The sequence below is a fragment of the Erpetoichthys calabaricus genome, chromosome 7 (genome assembly GCF_900747795.2).
Source record: "Erpetoichthys calabaricus chromosome 7, fErpCal1.3, whole genome shotgun sequence".
In the NCBI taxonomy this organism is placed as follows: domain Eukaryota; kingdom Metazoa; phylum Chordata; class Cladistia; order Polypteriformes; family Polypteridae; genus Erpetoichthys; species Erpetoichthys calabaricus.
Window position 1 is genome coordinate 67,882,988 of NC_041400.2, and position 23,545 is coordinate 67,906,532.

At 37.4% G+C, this 23,545-nt stretch overlaps 1 protein-coding gene across 6 annotated transcripts in view; it reads left to right on the plus strand.

Moving 5' to 3' along the window:
• ssbp2b (single stranded DNA binding protein 2b) overlaps positions 1–23,545 on the plus strand; it is a 761,138-nt gene that overhangs the window by 689,074 nt on the left and 48,519 nt on the right. For all 6 annotated transcript variants that reach the window (XR_007935389.1, XM_051929625.1, XM_051929622.1 and 3 more), the window contains one exon: positions 10,243–10,297. Coding sequence is in view for 5 of the 6 variants with exons in the window: in XM_051929625.1 (XP_051785585.1) it covers positions 10,243–10,297 (55 nt within the window). In the remaining variant the exon portion in view is untranslated. The remainder of the gene's footprint in view (positions 1–10,242; positions 10,298–23,545) is intronic.

Consider the following 23,545-nt stretch of genomic DNA (forward strand, 5'->3'; position numbering starts at 1 on the left):
TCCTTTAAAAACGAGGTTAAAACAACACTGGAAGCAGTCCTTTAAAATACCATTCAGAGCCCAATGTCTTCTATCTTAGCGTCTCTCCTGCTTCACCCGTCTGGGCCCCGCAGCAGGTGAGACACTCTCTCTGCAGCTGTCTTTCACTCCTTTTCAAACAGGTCTGGAGGCCTCCCGATCCTGGCTTCGGTCGCGCACTCATCCCAGAGTCGAGACTTGGATTCCTTGATGACTAGGACGCTCACATCAAGGACTTCACACCAAGCCTCCCTACTCTCGCTGCCTTCCTGGTCTTACGCGGCCAGTCGCCTTTCACTGGTCACTCCCGCTACTCGATCACTCAGCGGGAGCGACCTCTACTACAACTCCTGGGTGTCGGCCTAACACCCAGGCTTCCGTACAGCTGCCTGTGAACATTCACTTGCTCGCTCGCTCACCCGCACCGGCTCTCTCTGTCTCTCTCCTGCTCCATGCTCTCCAGCAACCTCCGTCTTTCTTTCCCCTCTTGTTCTACTTTCATTTTCTTTTTAGCCAACTAGCACTTCTATATAGGTCGAGAGGGCATAGCAGCTGCGACAAATTAGCAGCCCTAGGAACAATCACATATGTGGGCAGTCTCTCACTTGTGCACTTAGGTTAGAAACGCCCACACCGCAGATCGCCCTGAGAACTGCTTCAGCCACAACTATCACGCCCCCTCACAAAGCCGCGAGTGCGGTGATTATTTATCTAAAACGGGCCTTTGCTGAGAGCTGTGGACCCGCTACACCACAGTGCTGCTATGTCTTTTTTGCAGCATGGGACAGGAACTGCACACACTACTCCAGATAAGGTCACACTAGTGATATAACCTAACATTTTTTTTTTTGCCTTTTTTAATTTCTTCTGAACATTGCGTAGACATTGAGAGCATTTTGTTAACATAAACTGCAAAATCACTCTCGGAGGCTACTTCCTATACGTTTAGTGTCTCCCATGTATTGTTTATACCTGATGTTCTTTTTCCCACATGTAGACTTTGTAGATTGTGTAAGTCTTTAAGAACTATTTTTGCTACCTCCTCTGTATCTGCTATCTTCCAATTTTAGCATCTGATAATTTCACATTTGCTAACTACAACAGAATCTGTCAATAATATAAATTAGAAACAGGAGTAGTCCAAAGATAGACCACTGATGACCTCACCCCACATGGAGTATAATCCTCTTATCTGCACTCTTTGTCAATTTGAGATCTAGTTTTGTGTATGTTACCTCTAATGCCAACAGCTTCTAGTTTTAAAATTAATCTTTGCTGTGAATCCATATCAAAAGCTTTTTGAAGTTCACTACTATGTTGTATACTTTGCTTTTGTAATTAGTCAATTGCTTTTCCTAACACTGAGGATGTGAACTAGAATAAGTGAGCTTGACTGTACAATAGATGAAATTGGTTGTGCTTAACCTAAAAGTATGAAGTGTCAGCAGGACATTTGTTGAGAAAGAGTAGCTGATTTAATTTTAATCAAGAATCAAGAAATCCGTATTCCTCTGCATCTTACTGTATTATTCAGTAAACTGGACTACAGGAAAGGTCACTATTTCTAACCACAGTTTTACCTTAAAGCAGATGCTTAAAATATATAACAATCTTTTTGAATGCACTTGTACAATTCAGGCTGCCAGGAACCACTGCTTTTCCCATTTGCTTCAGGTTTGGAATTAACTCTGGAGGAGCCGTTCTGTCACAGGGTTTACTCAGGCACATGTCCAGACTCGCACTAGGCCAATTCATAATCTTCTATTGAGTTGATCTGACTAGGTGAGGTCAGTTGACCAATTTTTGTTTTACTTGTCAGCAAAGCAGTTTAAGTAACAATGTATTACACTGAGTCATTTCCTGCATCATGGTGAATTAGAAACCTGATGTTTTGGACAAGGGTATGATTGTCAACATGCGCCTATGGGAATAAAGCAGAAGAGTTCACAGGAGAGGGTTGTAGAAAATGAAGAGAAACTCACGTGTTTGTCTGATTCTTCCACCGTTCTGAAGTCATTGATCTGGAAGAAAATCTACAACCCCCCTTACTAAATGCACACCTCACCACTCTTTGTCACTTCTCCTCCTCTGCTCTCTAAAAGAACTTCTGCCAAGTTGAAAAACTGCCACAAATGGCTTAGGGTAGAAGAACGTTTGATTTAATGCACTGGCCTTTTGACTGTAGCTACTTGGTGCACTTACTATTTACACATTCTGAATTAAAAACAGTTTATTTAATTTGGGAACCCAACCCTTCTTCAGCTTATCTGTGGTTTATTTTTACAAAGTCTTCTTGTCACTAAACATATTAAGCAGTTATTTAATCTAAAACAAAGTAGCAGCTAACGTTACTGACGTAGTTCTGGTTAACATATAATTTGTCCATTTTACCCTTTCTAAATATGGACTGCAGCTTAATTTATATTTCTATTAAAGTGGAAATTGTTCCATATATACAGAAATATACACAATGCCCTCCTATATAGAAATGTTAAATACCAGCAGAAGAAAATCCCCAAGAAAGGATTTCTATAAAGCTCATCTCAGATAATTTCAAAGAAAGAAGGATCAATAAAGAAGTACACCATTTTCACAAAATTTTGGAATATACTGTATGTTTTTCTACAAATATTATATATTGACTTCCCGTAAATACAAGAACTTAAAAATGAAAACTCCCTAACTTGAATCATCAAAGCTTTATTTTTTTCAGCAGTCAGAATTAAGGTTTTCTTTCTGCCTTTAATCTGCATTCATTCTGATTCAGTTAAAATAAGCGTGCAGCCTGTGCTGACATTAAGAACAAACAACAAGAAAGAAGCACTCAAGTCATTTTGTAGAACAAGCACATAATCATGTCGTCTTTGAACGAAAGTCAATATGCACTTCAAGAAAATGTTTCTGGTACACTGAAAACCAGATAAAGTATTCAGTAGTCACTAATAAAAATAGGATAATTAAATGTGTCAAGAAAAATTTTCAGGTTTAGTGTTTTCATTTATATGTTGATTTCCCATAAAATTGATAATGCGCTCACTTTTGTTGAATGTTAAGTTTGACATGACTCTGCTTCAGGGTTGTAATCAGTCAATCAGTCAATTGTGCCATCAGTTTTTCTTTTAAATTGTGTCTTTTATGTTGTGCTTTATTGAACTGAGCAGAGCAGACAAAAATACAGTATTGCAAATAGATTATGGCCAGTGGTGTTTAGCAGTTAGCAGCTGTTCACAATACAGTTTCATCATAGCAAGCATATTTGTAATCATTTAGCAAAGTGATTGTAAAAGAGCAGTGGTGCTTTCAGGCACTTGTTAAGAAGGAAATGGTACGTTTGTTGAGTTCTGGCTATAATTTAGCGTTTAGCCATTGATATGCCTGGTGGCGCAAAACTTAATCCATTTCAGGCACATAGTATTGAACAGGGAAGCCATGAAGTAAGTGATGGTTGAGATTATTTGACTAATGCATGAGGGGGCAGTAAAGTAATTTTTTTTTAAAATAATATTAGCCTTTTCATTAGTGAGTTCTGTTATTCTAGTTCAGGGTCACAGGTACTGGAGTCTATCTTGGCAGCTCTGGGCCACTAATGTCAAGAACAAATTTGCAAAGTTTACTTGTTGATATGCAATTTAAGCGGCAGAAGTCAGCAATGCTCTGAACTTCATAAAGTAGTCTGCATGTCTTCTTCTTTCAGCTACTCCCGTTAGGGTTTGCCACAGCAGATCATCTTGTTCCATATCTTCCTGTCCTGTATATCTTGCTTTGTTACACCCATCACCTTCATGTCCTCGCTCACCACATCTATAAACCTTCTCTTAGACTTTCCTCTTTTCCTCTTGCCTGGCAGCTCTATCATTAACATGTGTTTCCCAGTATACCCAGCATCTCTTCTCAGCACATGTCCAAACCAACACAATCTCGCCTCTCTGACAACCGTCTAATCTGAGCTGACCCTCTAATGTACTTGTTTCTAATCCTGTCCATCCTCGTCACAAAAATGCAAATCTTACCATCTTTAACTCTGCTACCTCCAGCTCTGTCTCCTGCTTTTTGGTCAGTGCCACCGTCTCCAAACCAAATATAACAAAGCTGGTCTCACTAATGTATTTTAATTATTATTATTGTTACTGTCCTGTAGACCTTCCCCGTCTGTCACAATTCACTCCTAACACTCTTCTCCACCCATTCCACATAAAGTAGTCTGCATGTCAATGGCAAAAATTAGTCTTTACTTAAAATTGCTATCTTAAAGCTTGCATTGACTTTGCAATATCATTTAAAGTGTTTGCTGCAAAGTTTTGCCAAACTGTTTATTGAATAGATGTAACAAAAATACACTTTTTGCTCTAATAATAAACATTATACAAGTCAAATGTAACTCCTTACACATCTTAGTTCCACTGTATTCTGGTAGCAGTACCACCATGTTGTGCAATGCCTTTCCTAAACTGATATTCTAAAACTTGCAGAGAAAGAGAAATTGGCAATCTAAAGATACACACCTCAATTTTAACAACTAGTTTAATTCAGTTTTGTTAAATTTTAATCATGTGTACAACAAGCTAGAAGTCAAATTGAAAACAAAACAGCCAAAGAAGTGATAACTAGAACTGATATTATAAGTCAGGGATGTGGTCAGAGACAGCTAAAAGTCAAACTATGACAAACTTCAAACCTTTAAATCTCAAAGTAAAATAAGTATGAAAAAAAGAAAAAGCCAAGGAGTTCAAGCTAATATCTTCTCAGAATTATCTTTTAGCTTCCACTATTGCTAATTAGAAGTGGAGTTCGCACGATGCTGTTATAAGTCCAACCTTTGTGATCAGCAGTGGGTGTCATCAGTATAAACAACAGGGTGGAGACATTGTAAAATGTCCAAGAATAATTGTTGAACAATAATAACAATTTTAAAATTTCCTTTAATTAATTACTAATAACCAATATGTAATTCTAAATTCAGGTACATATTGCAAACTTTATGTTTACAGGGTTAAAGCAATACAAAAATCTTGCAAAAGTGGCATACTGAAGCTGTACTGTACAACATTTACACACATAAGTACCCTAAAGGTCCACATTCCAGAGGAAATCCCACACTATGGTACAAAATTTAACAATTGTAAGCAGATGTGGCGGGTTAGAATTTATTCATGAGGTTAGAGCGTAAATGAAAAATTCTTGAAAAATAAGTAAACAATAAAATATATATGTACATATAAGAAAAGATGTCTCCTGGGTGCTGGCTTTAGAGGCAGTTTCAAAGAAAAGTCATATTTGAAACTGACAAATTAAAAAGAGAAAGTTAAAATAGGCAAAAGTTTGGAATAACCCAGCATTCAACCATTCATGTTCATTTTCCCATTTTAATCTGTTGCAAATGACACTGGCATTTGGTGTATGTTTAAGGAAGCAGCCAACTAAGGACCTGTAAAGCATTTGTTTCTCAAACTACACCCTCTGGTGTTCTTATCCTCTTATACAGTTGTATATCTAACCCTTCCCCTTTTATTCCTATCTTGGTGAGATCCAGTTTGCCCTCTTGACTCAATACAGTAACAGACACCTTTATAGGAAATCTTCAATTTCTTGACAATCTGTCACATGGAATAATTATCATTTTGAAAAAATTACACCAGACTGATGTATCTTTTTGAGAATGCTGTTTCATTTTGGCCGTGTTGGAACCCAGAATTGAATTTTAGGTATGCAAGTATCTTGCAAGGAAAGCCAATTTATTTACAGTAATCCTTTCTCCATCGTGGGAGTTGTGTTCCAGCACCCCCCGCGAAAGGTGAAAATCCGCGAAGTAGAAACCATATGTTCATATGGTTATTTTTATATATTTTAAGCCCTTATAAACATTTCCCGCACAATTATACAGCATAAAACCTTTTTACTCTCTTAGATATTAGGTAAGATTTGTTGAAATTATGTACGTAAACACAGTTTATATACAGTAAAACCTAAATATTATTTTAAAGATATCGAGCGTCTCCGATATCACATATGTTACAGCCATTACGACAGACAGGCCACCAGCAATAAATACGTACATAGATAATTAATTATGGTTACTCACCAACAATGACACGACGACTTGTTCGATAACGATGAGTTTAATTTTACTGCACAGCAAAGGATAGCGTTACAGCTCTTTTAAAGGAGCCTCTTCAGGCGACTGTGTAGCACCGCCGTTGTTCTTCTTCCAGCACTTTTCAATCCAAATCCCTGAAGCAGATTCCATCCAGACTACTGCCTTATCACGTCCACTTGCAACTCGTTTTGCGCCCTGGTTAAAGGACACTGCGGCCGTAGATCTTATATGCTTTTCCTCCTTTTTAAATAAAAAGAATCGTGGACTCATTGATGCCGTAATGGTGTCCTGCAGCGGTGTAGCTGTTCCCTTCCTTCAACATATCCAAAACTTTTACCTTTTCTGCAATCATTTGCATCTTCTGTTGGCGCTTGGACACGGCCCCTGAAGCAGTAGCAGGAGCACGTTAATGCTGAATGAGTGAGATGAGACTTCCTGGTTAATGCAGCACTCTGTCGCTGAGCCAATCAGCAGCTAGGGATGGGAATCGAAAACCGGTTCTCAACTGTTTCAATTCCTTGGAATTGTTTGCCATTTTTGCAAACGATTCCCCTATCGATTCCAGTCGCCTCGAATGACGTCAACACGTTGCGTAGCGTCATTTACCCAGCAGGAAACATGGGGCGCCTAAGCGGCACAAATGCTCAAAAGTTTGGTTAAACTTTACGAGAAAGGATGACAACAGGGCAACTTGCAATACTTGCAAAGTAGATATTTCATCAAAGGGAGGAAACACTACGAATATGCAAAAGCATTTGCTCACAAAACACGCGATAACCTTAAATGAATGTCGTGTTTTTGATCCGCTCCGGACTAGTGAATCTCAACCGAGCAGCAGCGGTAACGTTTGCACGCCCTCTCCTGTTAATACGGCAGGTAACTAATCAACTAACATTGCATATTATGTTAGCGCGATTTGCCTTATTGCAAAACCTGCTATTACTGTGCATTGCATTTAGATGACCATGACGAGAGAGACAGACAGAGTCTGGCTGTCTCAGATGCTGGCAGTTCTCGCTGCAGTCTACCGGTAGCTTCTCCTTTCACAGAGGCAGGGAAAAGTAAAATGACACAGGCCAGGATAGACGAATGTCACCGAGCAGTGACTAAGTTTGTGGTAAAAGGCTTGCACCCATTTGCCACAGTAGATGCCCCCGATTTTCGGGGTGTGTTTAATTGTAGGCTAAGTCAGGGAATGTCAAAGTTGCATGTTCTCCTCTTACCAGATGTTTCATCCGTTTCCATTTCTGAGCTGAAACATGTGTTGAAGGCAGCCGTCACTGCAGATGGATGGACAAGTTTTAGTCAAGATCATTACCTCACAGTAACGCTGCATTATGTCAGGAATGGCCAGGCTCAAGAAAAAGTCCTCAAAACCAAACCAGTGTACCAGGCACAGACAGGGACAGCTGTAGCAGAGGAGATTGATGAGATCTTGGAGGAGTATGGTATCAAAGACAAGGTTGTGGCAGCCACTGTTGATAATGCAGCCAACATGGATGTAGCTGTCAAAATAGTTGATGGTTGCAGAATTGCACAGTGCACAGTTCCATTGGACTCGAGTTGATTGTATTTGTTGCTGGCTGATATAGTTTTATTTTTGAGTGCTCAGCTCATATATACTTTTAAAAAGGAGAGTGTAAATGTTACTGGACATTCTTGTGTAATTGCCACAGAATAATTTATGTTATACTTTGTTATTGCTATAGAAGAATATTTATTTTATTATTATTTTACATTTACAAATTTTTTTCTGGGGACCCCGTGGCACCCCATCGAGGAGCCGTAGGCTGTGGATCTCTTAAGATCTCACTGTTGGGTTTGTAAGGTTATCTTGTTCAAAGATAAGATATAAAACAAAGTTCTAAGCTAAGAGACCTGTGTGTTCTCCTTTTTTAAAAATAAGAATCGATAGGAGAATCGATAAAGAATCGAATTGTTAAACAGAATTGAAAATGGAATCGGAATCGTGAAAATCTTATCAATTCCCATCCCTATCAGCAGCACACAGGAACTTAACTGCGTGCTCTGATTGGGTAGCTTCTCAGCCATCCGCCAATAGCATCTCTTGTATGAAATCAACTGGGCAAACCAACTGAGGAAGCAAGTACCAGAAGTAAAAAGACCCATTGTCCACAGAAACCCGCGAAGCAGCGAAAAATCCGCGTTATATATTTAGATATGCTTACATATAAAATCCACGATAGAGTGAAGCTGCGAACGTTGAAGCACGATATAGCAAGGGATTACTGTACTTCATTTAACAGAATAACAGATTTCAACTTTACTTCCACAATTAATTTCATAAGTTTCTCTAATAACCAATTAGCATTTAAACATGAATAATTAGGGATAAGCTAAGAGAGTTTATGATTGAGATACTTGAGTGATGGCTGCTGAAAATGTTTTTTTTTTTTTTGTCATATGTGAATAATAAATTATAAGGCAGTGTTTTCAAGCTGTAATAGCCATTTAGCACATTAGTACTATCTTGACTTTTTAGATTATTCAAAACTTTTGAATGCTATTGAAAGAAGAAAATACATCATATGCACATCTGTGATGTTGTGACATCTAGTTTTTGTTTATCTATCTGAGTTTTCAAATGAATTATTATAGCCATTGTGGTGCTTATTGTTAACAGCTTGTAAAGGCAGATAGTGATTACTGGGTGGAGTCCTATTGTTGTTTTGTTTGTTTTGATTTTTTTTTTCCTTTCATAAATGTATCTTCTTACCTTAATATCTGGTGTGTAGTTCAGCTGAACCAGTGCTAGTTCACATCTTGCTTTTTTGAGCGTGAGGATTGTTAATATTTTAAATGCTGACTTAACAGCACACACACCCCTGCAGGCCTGTCTATTTTTTAAGGAGACCAGATTTTGCTTTGTAAAGTAGAAGGGGTGGTTTTGGAGTTGTGCTGTATGTAATTGACACCAGACATAAGCTTTCATAAAATTAAACATTTAAACTATTGCAACTTTGGTATTTTTCTTCTATACTGGCTAAAAACAAAATATAAATAAATATATATATATATATATATATATATATATATATATATATATACAGTAATCCCTCCTCCATCGCGGGGGTTGCGTTCCAGACCCCCCGCGAAAGGTGAAAATCCGCGAAGTACAAACTATATGTTTATATGGTTATTTTTATATTGTCATGCTTGGGTCACAGATTTGCACAGAAACACAGGAGGTTGTAGAGAGACAGAACGTTATTCAAACACTGCAAACAAACATTTGTAGGTCCATTGTTTGTTTATACAGTCTGAGTAACGATCAAGACAAAAACCTGGACAATTTTAGGGGTTTTATAAATACTGATCAAGGGAAAAGAAGACCCCATCTGTTATCTATTTTCTTTTTTTTAACGATAGGACTATTTCTGTTTTGATTGTATTGTGAAAAACAATAAACAGTCATACACAAGTTTACTCACACACCCCAGATATTATAAAATCATATATTTGTGCATACGGATTTTGGTAAAAGTATTCCATTTTAAAATTCCTGGTTAGGCAGGCACTGTGTTGTGTATCCAGCCATCCCATATTTTTATTAGTGATCTACAATTAACCTGGTAGCTTTAGGGTCATGGCAGGAAGCTGACCTAAATGACCCAGCAGTCCATCTCACAGCAGACATATTGACAGATGCATATGCCAGAGCAATTTAGATACATCATTCGGTTTGACAGCATGAGTAAGAACTTTGGGGAAAAAAACTAGAGTTTACATGCTGTTACAGAGAAGACGAGAGGTATGTACACGGAAGACATCCCAGACAAAAACTGGCACTAGTGCCATACTCTTTGTATTGATAGCTGTGCCTCAATTGTTTTAAACGTTTCACTTGTAACAGACCTGAAGATGCAGTATTTAGTTTATTATAGTCTTTTGAAATTGATCATTTTGAGCTTTTCTTTGATTTCTAATACCATATATTTTTCTCTTCTTTTTATATTTGTTCCCTCTGTTTTACTTAAGTCTCCTAGCACCTAGAATAACTGTTTGTTTTATGAGCAGGTTGCCAAGACTGTTTGCTCTCACAGCATTTCATAAACTGCCATTGTCTTCATCTTTATGCTTGACTCACTCATCCTGTTGTTGCTTTGCAGGGTCCGCCGGGAGGAGGGGGCCCACCAGGAACTCCAATAATGCCCAGCCCAGCAGGTACTTTTTTTCTGGATTTCAGAATTCTTTAAAAAACAGAGATGACTCTTTACATAAATAGAAGAAATGAGACAAAATGCTGTGTGTCTATAATTTTTTTTCTAGATTTAACATTTAGTTTATAGTATTTATTTGGACATACTATACTTTTTCAGTACTGGAAGTGTAAAATATAGGGGAAATATCTCTTTTAAACAGTCAGGAGTTGCTCATTTTGAATCATTAATCTTCAGCATCAACTAGCTTTTTCTCCCAAAAATGAAAAGGGTTCAAAATAAAAAAATGACTTTTGTCTCATTATTCTGTTATAATTTATGTTACATTCTTAAACCTCCTTAATGCTATTTATGGTTAAGAAGGTCCCCTATAAAATTTATAGTTTGAGAAGATCATTTTTTTTTATTTCCTATGTGTGATGTATGTTAAAATATTCCAGTTTAAATGTTTCAAAGCAAGCATTAGTAGAAATGCAATCTGAAGTCAATTGATTAACAACAGTGAATGCCGGGAATAACATTTTTTCTTTTTGGTACGTTATGCAGCACAGGCAGTAATGGGATTCAATGACTCATTTTTTATACTTTCTGCTAAAGCTTTCTTTGCAAGTCTTATAGCTGCACACTGCATACAGTAAACAATTGAGAGTCCTCTGATTTTTATGTACCTTTTTTCTACCATCTTTTACAAATCTGTATGTGAGGTTGAAGGTGCACCTACATCCATCCATGCATACTCATCACTAAACCTGCTTATTCCAGTTTTATTGTTATAGAAAAACAAAGCCTACAGCATGTGGTAAATGTTCAGAGCAAACCCAAAATTGGACAGAAGTCCACCATAGAACACACTCACACATACCATTGCACTGCCTCAAATCGTGGGATGTGGGGAAAAAAGTTAGGAGGGCTTGAAAAAACCCACAAAGAAGCAGAGAGAATATGCAAGCACCACACAGAGAGTGACCATACTAGGACTTGTTATAGAACCTTTGTCAATCTAAACATATCATATGATATCATTTTCTAAACAGCTTAATCTAATTCGGGGGCATTTTCTAGATGGGTTTGGTGGAAATCACAGCATGTCTGAGCCAAATTGAGCCCAAGTAAGGAAATGGCCCCGGACAGTGTGTCAGTCTATCTCAAAGCCCACTAACGCATACACATTCATGGTTTTTTACACTTGGGCCCATTTGTATTAACCAAGAAACGTAGTGTGCATGTCTTTAGGGATGTAAAAGAATACCAGTGTACCCATAGGAAAATCCATGCAGACACAGGGAGAATATGCAAACTCAAAACATAGACTGTCCATGCATCTGATTTGGCAAAGCTGACCACTGAATTACTGTGACATTTCAGGCAATGCAGCAATAAATGAAGTAATATTTTGATTACCAGTTTCTTTAGGTTGGTGGTTGATAAGATGAATTTAAGAAAGAATTAATTTAAACTGTTAATTCATAACAATATTTCATAATTTTTTAATAATGAAAATATAAATCTGTTAAAGGTAAATATGAATTAACGGAAACAAAGATATATTGAAGGTCAATATTATATATTTTTCAGTTAATAATCAGTATTAATTCATTATCTGAAAGGGTTGGAACTAATGTGTATGTTCTTCTGAACACAAAATGATATTCATATATTTACAATATTTTGCAATAAGTGACTGATGTTTCTTTAGACTGTTAAGTTCTTTTAAAATGTTGGGTGTTCCCGCCATGTATCTACTTTACAAAGCTATAGAATATTCAGTTTTAAACTTAAACTCAATGTATGATTGAATGTATGCTTGAATGTGATTGCACAATACAGTCAAATCTCATGTGATCTCCTTATACAATGTAAGCTTTGGTTTCATTAATGACAAAAGATAACTTTGGTCTTGGTTTTAATTCAAGTCAAGAGCCAGGGTCAAGGACTTCTGACTGAAAGAATTGTGAATGGTTTCACAGAATCTTAGTTTCATGACTTTCGTAGAAGAAGAAATACAAATGGCTTAGTCCCTGCTCTGTTTAGTTTTATTGCATAGTGATTCTTGCCTTTTTTGTCTTTCTTTTACATAGAGAGCTGGTTAATTATAATTGTTTATACCACTAAAAATGCATTCATTTATAACAGTAAAGTATCAAACACCAGTTAACAGGGGCAATACATTATGCTCTTTTTCCAAAGTGTTACAGAGATTCCATATGTAGAAGCGCTGCAAATAGCTCATTTGGATTCATAGTTTTTGCATGGTTACTTATAACACATTGACATTTGTGAACTCTATTAACAATTCTTGGTATCTGAGTCTTAAATTTTGTTTGTTGTCACCTCTATACTAGTGTTGCAGAGTTTGCAACAACAAACTAAAAGAAATGCTGTGCCTTTTGTTGAAGAGTAGCCATTTTGTTTAACTTTCAGATTCATCTGCTGAGATGGGAAGCTTTCTACTTCTGTCTCATGCATGACACCTGACGTATTGCTCTGTCTAAAGTATCATTAAAATCTAAGCTTGTATAATAAGTGTGATCTTCATGAAAAACCCTGTATAATGCTTGGCCTATGACTAGTAATTTATTTGATGCATTCCAAGTACTCGTTCTGGCTATATCATGGATCTCTTATTGACTTTTTTTTTTGATAAGATTGATGTAAAGACCAACAAGTAGAAAGCTTTACATATATGAAGAGAGCACCATTCACAACAGTGGGAAGCATGCATATATTCTGAGGATATTTCCGTCAAAATTTCTGTAAATGGATATGGTTTTTGCTGTTATTTGAAGGGTCCCTTTAGGGTCAGTCCTGATCAGTTTAGTCAAGACTACCTGTAATTTCAGACATTTTGACTCAGACAGTATGAAATGTAGACTTTTGAGCACAAGAAGCTGAGACTTTCTTTGCTAGAGTTAGCAAGAATCTACAAATGTATATGCAAGGAACTTGTCTAGTAACATACAATAACTTAAAAAGTTAATACAGTGGATAGAAGCCTGGGAGAGATTTCCCCACATGGGAGCATACAGTAAATGATATGCACTGCTTGTTTCCAGCTAGGCACCATAATGTGACTCTCAGACAACAGCACATTCTATATGAATAAAACAACATCTATCATCCAGTTTCTCGCATGCTTTTCACTGGCAGTGGTTTTTCACATTTCAGCCTATCCCATCAACTGCGAGCTCCAGGAATTAACCACTCTATAGTAAGTATTGTGGGCTTCACTCTCGCTTGCTCACAATGGACCAGTTTCTACTTTTCAATCAGTCTAACATCATGTTTGTGGACTGTTGCATGAAAAAATTCCCTGTAGGAAATTGCAGAAAACTATGAGAGAACATGCACAGTTTGAAGGTAAGCCAACTAAAAATCAAACTGAAACCCAAACAGTACTATTTGCTATGCTAACATGCTGCCCTCAGTCAATATTTCATGACATGTTAATACAGAGTAGTTCCAGTTAGCCCAAAACATTACATTTAGAAATTATTATGAATAAAGGCTTTATTTGTTCTAGAACCAGTTCTAGAAAAAGTTTTGAGTCACTTTTTTTCTTTATTTTCATACTGTTAATAATTTTAATATAATCTGTTTACATGTTTGCTACCATTTTATTTTTCTTTTCTTGCTATGATGCTGTCAGTTTGTGATTCTTTGCTGTTGGCAGTAGTGGTCCAATACCATCACGTGATGTGGGATGTCATCATTCCAACAGTCAGTGCTTAATTTTTAAACTATGGGGTGCAGAAACTCATAGTGAATGCCCAAGTGTACAACATCGGTGGGCCAACAACAGCAATTTGGGCACCAGAGTGCAGCACTGGTAATGTGGAATTACATTGTAGCAATGGTCATAGAAATAATTAACACTAGAATTACCAAAGCCTACGAAAAAACTCGTAAATCCGGCCCACCTTAAATCCCTTTGCACCACTCCATCATCGTCTATTGTCTTGTAAATGTGTCGATAAGCAGCAAGCAGCCTGCTATCACATCCCCCCACCGCTGCACAAAGTTTTCTCAGCTCAAGCCTGTTTACCTGCATGTCAGTTGCTTAGAGTTGTATAGACTAGAGTAAATACTATATCATTATTTAGAACACATGCATTTCCTGTGTGTTCCGGGTCTACAACAATCTACAGTATGTAAACACATTGTTAAAACAGAAATGTTTTTCATGTTTTAGTAATAACTGACAAAATGTAGACATGAAGTGTATAATGTGTGAAGCCTGAAGTCCAAATATCAAATAAACACTTTCAAAAAAGGTACAAGTATAACAAAACAAGTGCAGTTTTATTCAAGACTATAACTGCAGAATAAGAACCCACGTTAGGGTGCGGCATTGACACGTCTTTAATACGACTGCTTTGGTGGTGTAACAGTAAGAACTGCTGACTGGAAATCAAAAGGTCACGAGTTCGATCCCGCATGACTCCATTTTGAGAAAAGAGCTGCTCTTATTCTTACTATTTTAAGAGACAGGAATTTTCAGGTAACTTGCAGAATGAGGAGAAATGTGATCAGGAAGCACATGGAAAATGAAAGACAGGATATAGTGGGTTTGAAGAACTTGAAAAATCCTGAAAGAATCATCATGACTGATTATTATTATGGGATCAAGAATTATTATGGGATCAAGAATACCTTGAAGAAGTACATGGAGAAGGTGGTGGATGATTAGATAGTGATAGGCCGAGTTATAAGTTTTCAGAAGTGGAGGCTGCAAAAGCACTGAAAAGATAAGGATAGGTAAAGGAGGAGGCACATCAAGGGTGGTATTGGAAATTTTGAGAGAAGTAGAAGGTCGTCAAGTTCAGTGTTTAATAGACATGTGCAATATGATTGTGTGTGAAGATAGAATTCCTGAAGACTGGAAAATAACTGCTCATAATTCTATACAAAGGAAAGGGTGATTAATTGAAGTTTGGGTTCAAGATTTTCATTTAGGTAATTAAAATGGCAGAGAGAATGTTAGAGAAAAGAGTCAGAGATCAAGCTTAAGTTTGTGAAATGTAGTTTGGTTTCATGCCTGGGAAGGGAACAATTGTGATCCTTGTTGACAGGCAAATGCAGGAAAAGCATTTGGCCAATGGAAAGATGCTGCATTACTTATTTGTAGATCTGGAGAAGGCATTTGACAAGAAGCTGCAAGAGATGGTTGCAGTTTATTTTCTCTTTTTCTGTTGTGGAAACGCCTTCCCCGTTCCCCACAAGTATGACACAGTCCAAGCACAGCACAAATAATTACTCCCTTCTTTTACTCTTTTCCTTCTCTCCTCCTTTAGTCCTCGGGTCAAGCTTCGTTGCTCCTCCTCCCGACTCTGGCTCCCCGAGTAGTGACTGCTGGCTCCTTTTATAATGCACCCGGAAGTGCTCCAGGTGCTTGATTACTTGTTTCCGGCAGCACTTCCGGGTGTGGTGGAAGAACTGCCCATAAGGGGCAGCTCCTGCTGCAGCACCCCCTGGCGGTGCCTGCGGATCCCAATAGGGCTGCACCACACTCCCATGCAGCCCTGCGGGAGTCTGAGGCACTGCTGCAACCCAGGGGGGTTGCCATCTAGCATCCTGGGGGAGGTAACGCTCTGGCCACACTTGCTTCACCAGTCTTCTCAGTGTGGAGGCGTCCCAGCCGGGCAAGAGCCCCGGTCACACGCTATAGCATGTTATTTAGAATTTCAATAAACAGAAACAAGATACAATAATTAATATATTTCAATAATCAGACACAGGTGGATATATTGTATTTTACATAGTTACAAACATTACAGGCACTGCTAACTTTGGCAGGAGTTGGTCCCTAAACTATTTATTAGCCATTTTTAGAATCTCCAAATAATTCCACCCTATTTGTATTAAATCACATCAGTTTCGCAATCTAGTAGCTTTCATTTGTAAAACAGAAACCATCAACACAAAAATGTTGTTTATAACAAATTGTCTCATTTTTGTGGTAAAGCAGTTTCAGTTCTGTGACTAGAATGAAAGCCAGCCTAAAAGTTTCATGTATTATAGTTTTTACAAACTTTTGAAGTTAACCAAGCAAATGGTATTTTTCAAATTTGGCTGCAATGCTGAAGTGCATTTGGGACTAAAGTGTAAAAGGTAACTATCAGCACAGTGCACTAAAACTCCAGGAGGGTATGCTTATGTTGTCATATTCTGGGGGTGACTTTTATGTGCACGCAAAATAAGTCCTGGAGCAGTCGGTCTGCTAGAAGAGTGGATTTTGGCAGAAAAATCCTTTGAATATCTGCTTTCCCATGACTGCTTCCTACAGCCCAGAGTACTGATCCTAATATTCAGAGTCAGGGATTACCTGATATAGACAATTTGGTGGCATGGTTGCCTCAAAGAGAACAAATGTTTTCACATGTACAGTATGGTGCAGGTTTTATGAATGTTTTACCTTCCATTTTTTACAAAATGAAAACCTGCCTTGTATAGGTTGTGCTTCACCAATCTAAATTGTGTTTGCAGATCTCTTATTGTTATTTCATGTTATTATATCATAACTAATGGACAATTGTATACTCTTTGGGGTCTGTATTCCATGTTTCTATATGGATGCTTTCTTGTAATCTTTTCTTTTATTTTGGACTCCATGGGTGTGGGGGGTGGTAAGACATTTTGTGCTAGTCTATAACTGTTCTTGAGCTGAGCTTGCTTACATCTCACAGGTTTTCACTAGACTTTATTTCATTTCACCTCAAATGCTACAGACAAACAACATATATTATATATATATATATATATATATATATATATATATATATATATATATATATATATATATAATTTGCCAGCTACTGCTTTACCGCTTTACTTCTTTACCCTTTTATCTTTTCAGTAAATAATACTGACTTAATTGTACAGCTTCTTTTCATTCCAGAAATGTTGAGAGCACTGCAATATAGTAAGCTTGAAAAGCTGCACCAACATCTATTATATTTTTCCTCTATCTTTTGTGTCACCTTTCACTGCAGCTAGCATTCTAAGACAGTTTTTAAAAAATACAGCAATGTAATTTTTATATTATAAGTCCTCCAGTTTTCCAGTTCTAATGGACTGTATTTTGTGAATGCCAGGCTCAATTTAGTGTTGGATTTCAAACAATGATGTTTTGTCTACTAGTCCATCCCTACATCTGCTATCCATTGATTAATTGGTAGAAGCTCACAGGCTTGGCTCACCACAAATATATTTGCTCTTTTTTTTTTTTTTTGTAACATAAGGTGAATAGAAATTTCCATGGAGTGTTAGACTGAATTGCCCATTCTCATTAATACTTGTTGTTTTCGTATCAGTTTCCATTTCATTGTATAACACAAGCATTTGCGATCTTGCTATTAAAAAGCCTCTGTCTGTCTAAAAGAAAATAATTCTGTGTTCATAGCTTGGGGTACAAGTAAACCAAAATGAACTTATTAATTAGTCAAGTAATTAAGAGAACGCTGACTTTAAAGTTTATGAAATGTATAAATTTAAGTTTTTAAACCAATCAATTAAAATGTTCATGACCAGCATTTCCTTAACTGTGAAAGGTACTAATCTGATGGGGGAATAAATTCAAGGAAGACTTAAAACTTCTCTTGCACTGCGGGTCCTGCCATTATTAAGTCTTAATGCTCTCACTTCAGGTCACTCAGGAGTTTCATTGAATTGCTGGCATTGTCTCATTCATGCCATAAGAATTATTTTATGATTAAAGTAGTGCATTTTAGAAAGTCAGGCCGAGTCTGCGTGGAGCAGAGCAACTTGCTACCTGTTTTGGGTAAAGTGGGGCTGACCAAACATGGCATCTGTGGGCTTCAGCCCTATTAAGTAACTGGGAAGGCGCTGACTTTCATTGTGATTCCCTGAGTTATTGCTACAGATCCTTTAGAGAATTTTAGAGAAAAAAAATCCCATCCAGATCGATTCCAACAAACATATCCTGCATGTCTCAGCAGTAAATAAACATTTACCTCAAGCTGAGCAGTTCACCCAAACAAGCCCAGTCAGCTGAATTACTTGGCCTATATTTTTTTTTTCTGATGGTTTTAAAGGTGCAATGACGCAAGTTTGTTTTTTTCCAAGTCAAGCTTCATTGTGCTTCAGCTTTCAGTGGATGGTTTTATTTTAATTTAGGACAGTTGTCTTTTGTGTAATCAGCATTCTGTTTCATCAGTCACAATTTTATGTATGTCTTCGATGAATGACACATTGAGAAATTTTTCCTGAGCATTTTGAATATTGCTTTTTTCTTTTGAAAGAGTGCAGTTCTTCCTTGGTTGGTATGCCCCTTTTGTTTCCTATACTTTGTTTTTATGACTTTGGCTTAAGATTTTTTTATTAATAGGAAATTTATAGCAACAGAAATACCTTTATTAAGATTCCATTATCTTAATATCATTTTTGAGTCAAAAATCCAGAGACTTTTTATTAATAAAAGTAATTTTGTAACTTTAACATCTGTTGCATGCTTTGTATAAAATAAGCTTATTTTTGGTTCTTTTTAAAGTAAAACATTAAAAACATGGTACAGTTTTGCATACTCTCACTAAATAAATTATTGCTGCATTGTCCACACCTTAAAACTTGTAACCTCAATATTATGTTTGTAAGACTTTGAAATTGCTTCCGTTTTTTTGTCCAGCACCTCCTGACTCACCTGTACAAGAAAACTGCCACATGCAAGGTATCATTCGATGCATCCTGATGTCTAGTTTTTCAAGATGCAGAGGTTTTTAGGTTCCTCCCACTTTTGTAGACCTGAAAAACTAATTTGTGGACCAGGAAATTACACCAGAGTATCTTCAGCAAAAATGATAAAAAGGCCTTGAAGTCGTGCATGCCACATCAACCGCAGGCATTCACTCCCTAATGGGGTATGAGGGGTCAAAGTTACACCTTTTCCCAAAATTTAGAAAAAATGGGGAAGAGTAATATAGGCATGAGGAGCATCGATTTCTGCTATATTGAGGTTGCTGATCATGAATATAATATTTTTTATTTTGATTCTTTACCAGTTATCCTAGCCCTCTGAGAGCTACTCATAAAAGATTATAAGTGACAAATTTCAAACATAAGCATGTAAGGCCTCATTTTAGACTATTTTAAGGTCTGAGATTAAGGGGTATCTGAGGGTGAAAAAAAACAAATTGCTATTACAATCAAGAATATTTAGACTTTAAACATTTCAATTGAAGCACACATTTTAATACTTTAAATATCTGATGCAACTATTCTTGTTTATTATCTACTTGTACTGCATAAAGTAAACCATTGTATTTCTTAGGGTGGCTATTTCGGACTTTTTTCTTTCTTGGCACAGCTATTTCCTATGCTTTTTGAGCAGTGATTCTCAAAAAAACAATTTCCATTATCATAGCATGTCTGTCATGGTGGATTTTACCCAGTGGACACTTTTAGAATGAATTCAAGTTTCATTCAGTTGATGTAACTGGGATCATTCTGTTGTGAAAAAATTCAGTGTAGCGCAAGAAGAATAGCTGCTGGTTTCAGAAAGTCTGGTGAAGCCAACTAGCATTTAGCTTTGTTAGTTCTGTTATGGTATTTGTGTGCTTGCTGAATAGATAATATTCTGCATGTATTCGAACAGCTTTTTGTACAGATGTATATTCATACAGTTTATTTCAAGTTCAAATGTGAGGGATTTTTGGAACCCCATTGTAAGTGTTCCTGCAAAGTTCACAATTCAGCAAATAGTGAAAAAACAGCATGCCACTGGTTCTGTAAATTAAGTCCACTTAAATTTATGCAGCAATTGTCACAACAGACAGACAGATCTTGTCTATTTCATGAACATGTTACAGCACATGTAACTTTACACTGCTGCTGATGGAGACCATTTTTAGCATAGAATTTAAAATAGTGAGCACTATTATTAAATAACATTTTCTAATAGTAATAAAATAACAAAACAACTTTTAAAGTGTACGGTGAAATTAATAAATCTCTTAATAATCTGGCACTATCCCTAAGCTAATTTTTGTGCTCTGCCCTCTCACTGCTAATCCGTGTATAGTTTTGCTCAGCCATTTTCTTATGTTTCTAAACTCTGTGGTTATCATACTCATATCTGCACAAATGAGCTGTGAGTACTTTGTTTTGTTTTTGCCCTGCTGCCCTTGTGCTTGTGTGAAAATATGCTTTGTTCCTTTCAATTGAAATTATTATAATGTTCATATTTTGCCTTTAGGTAGATTTATAAATCCATGAATTTGGTAAACAGCTAATTCACATTTAGGGTCTTAGGAAGCTGGAGCGTATTCAAACAGACATTAGTCCTGGTCACACTCACCCACATTAAGTTAGCCAGTGCCATTTTGATTTCAGGACAAAAAAATATCATGATTGGTTGTATATATCTGTAAATATTTATTATTAGTATGAGTTTACATAAAGCCTATGTAAATAATAGAGGACTGAATAGGACAACAGTGCCTTTCAAGGCACACTCACACATCCAGATCCACTGTCCTTAAGTTGTTAGACAGCATCATCATGTTTCTAACCAGGGAATATACTATGGCATTTTTATGAAGATTATGTAATAATAAAAAGATCCTACATACTTTTTTGAGAGACTGATGTGTGAATACCTCCAGGTGTTGGTTAAATTGCAAATCAAAAAGAAGAAAAATACAAATGTTAGATTTAATGTATAAAAAGATATGTTTTCACTTAAACGTATACAGTAATCCCTCGCTATATCGCGCTTCGCCTTTCGCGGCTTCACTCCATCGCGGATTTTATATGTAAGCATATTTAAATATATATCGCAGATTTTTCGCTGCTTCGCAGGTTTCTGAGGACAATGGGTCTTTTAATTTCTGGTATATGCTTCCTCAGTTGGTTTGCCCAGTTGGTTTCATACAAGGGATGCTATTGGCAGATGGCTGAGAAGCTACTCAACTTACTTTTCTTTATCGCTCTCTTGCGCTGACTATCTGTGATCCTGACGTAGGGGGTGTGAGCAGGGGGGCTGTTCGCACACCTAGACGATACGGACGCTCGTCTAAAAATGCTGAAAGATTATCTTCACGTTGCTACCTTCTGTGTGCAGATTTTAAGTATGCTGCACGGTGCTTCGCATACTTAAAAGCTCAAAGGGCACGTATTGATTTTTTTTATCTGTCTCTCTCTCTCTCTCTCTCTCTCTGTGCTCCTGATGGAGGGGGTGTGAGCTGCCGCCTTCAACAGCTTTGTGCCGCGGTGCTTCGCATACTTACAAGCCAAACAGCCCTATTGATTTCTTTGCTCCTTTGAAGAGGAAGATATGTTTGCATTCTTTTAATTGTGAGACTGAACTGTCATCTCTGTCTTGTCATGGAGCACAGTTTAAACTTTTGAAAAAGAGACAAATATTTGTTTGCAGTGTTTGAATAACGTTCCTGTCTCTCTACAACCTCCTGTGTTTCTGCGCAAATCTGTGACCCAAGCATGACAATATAAAAATAACCATATAAACATATGGTTTCTACTTCGCAGATTTTCTTATTTCGCGGGTGGCTCTGGAACGCAACCCCCGCGATGGAGGAGGGATTACTGTAGTAGGTACTTAGATTTTGCTACCAGTTTTAATTTCTTGTTTGTTGATATCTTTAAAAGGTTTATTATAGTAGTATTTTAAAAAATTTGATTAGTTGGTGCTATATTTAAATCCTATGCTCAGTTACTGTCTGTGTGAAATTTTTATGTTCTCTCCTTCTGGTTTTTCTCTGGTTACACCAGTTTCTTCCCATATCTCAAGTAGGGATGGGCAGATCGATACCACAGCAATCAATACTTCAGTACTCAAACTACACTTATTTGGTATCAAGTACCATTAAAAAATATGGATTACTATTTTTTGTGTAAGATCCGGCAGCAAGGTTCTTGCAAAGGCATAGAATGTACTAATACACTTTCAATTCTCACGTCTCTCTGATGTAAGAATGCCATAAACTCACACATCTTTCACAAGTGCAGACTGTGTATGACAATGGCAGACTGAAAGCATAGCTTTGTATGCTTCTACTTTTTACAGATGAAAAAGAATACAGCTAACTGATGAAATATTTGTGAGAAGAAGGAGTAGTACTGTGGCAAAACAAGTAGCCCATTTAAAAAACACACATACTGACCAACAGAAAGACGTTTGTAAAAACATCATAGAGATGCAATCCTGAAGCACAGTGATTTATAGTCAGTGCCAGAAAGGGAACATTGCAGGAGAGTTTGCAAAGAGGCACGAGATGTTATCCAGGTAACTGCTTCTAGCAGGGTTATGTAGATGGTGGTTTACTGAAGACGTTTTAGTTTAGCTTAACATTTTACCATTTACCACTCATTAATACTTATGAAATGTAAAGCCCTTTATTAGCATAATAGGACATATAATAGTGTAAAGCATAATTGACAGAGCATTTTGTCACAGATTCTGTCCATTTTCTTTTTTCTCCTAATTTAAAAGAAGGGTACAGTATAACCAATATACGTAAATCCATCCATCCATCCATCCATCCATTATCCAATCCGCTATATCCTAACTACAGGGTCATGGGGGTCTGCTGGAGCCAATCCTAGCCAACACAGGACACAAGGCAGGAAACAAACCCTGGGCAGGGCACCAGCCCACCGCAGGGCACACACACACACCCACACACCAAGCACACACTAGGGACAATTTAGAATCACCAATGCACCTAACCTGCATGTCTTTGGACTGTGGGAGGAAACCGGAGTACCCGGAGGAAACCCACACAGACACGGGTAGAACATGCAAACTCCACGCAGGGAGGACCTGGGAAGTGAACCTAGGTCTCCTAACTGCGAGAAAGCACTGCTAAATATACATAAATAAGAATGTTAAATAATCTTAACACTATGCAAAATACTTACGAGCTATGCCTAATTTGAAGATGAACATTTTCAATGAAAGTAGTTTTTCATTTCCAAAAAATAAGTGCCTGAGTAAATGTTAATAAAAATATTAATTATTTTTCAAGTGTAGTGGTATGGAAACCCAGGGCATGTACCGCTGCCCCAACCCGACACAGACGGGCAGAGACATGAGTTTGCCACACAGCACACATTTATTCACGTGGGGAAGCATTTTTCTCTGCTCCCGACATCACAGTACACAAAGCACTAAATGCACAGTCCAACACAAAAGCCTTACCCCTCTCCCGACAAGCTTCGTCCACCTCCTCGTGACACTGGCTCCCTTAGTAGTGGTGGCTGGCTACTTTTATAGGACACC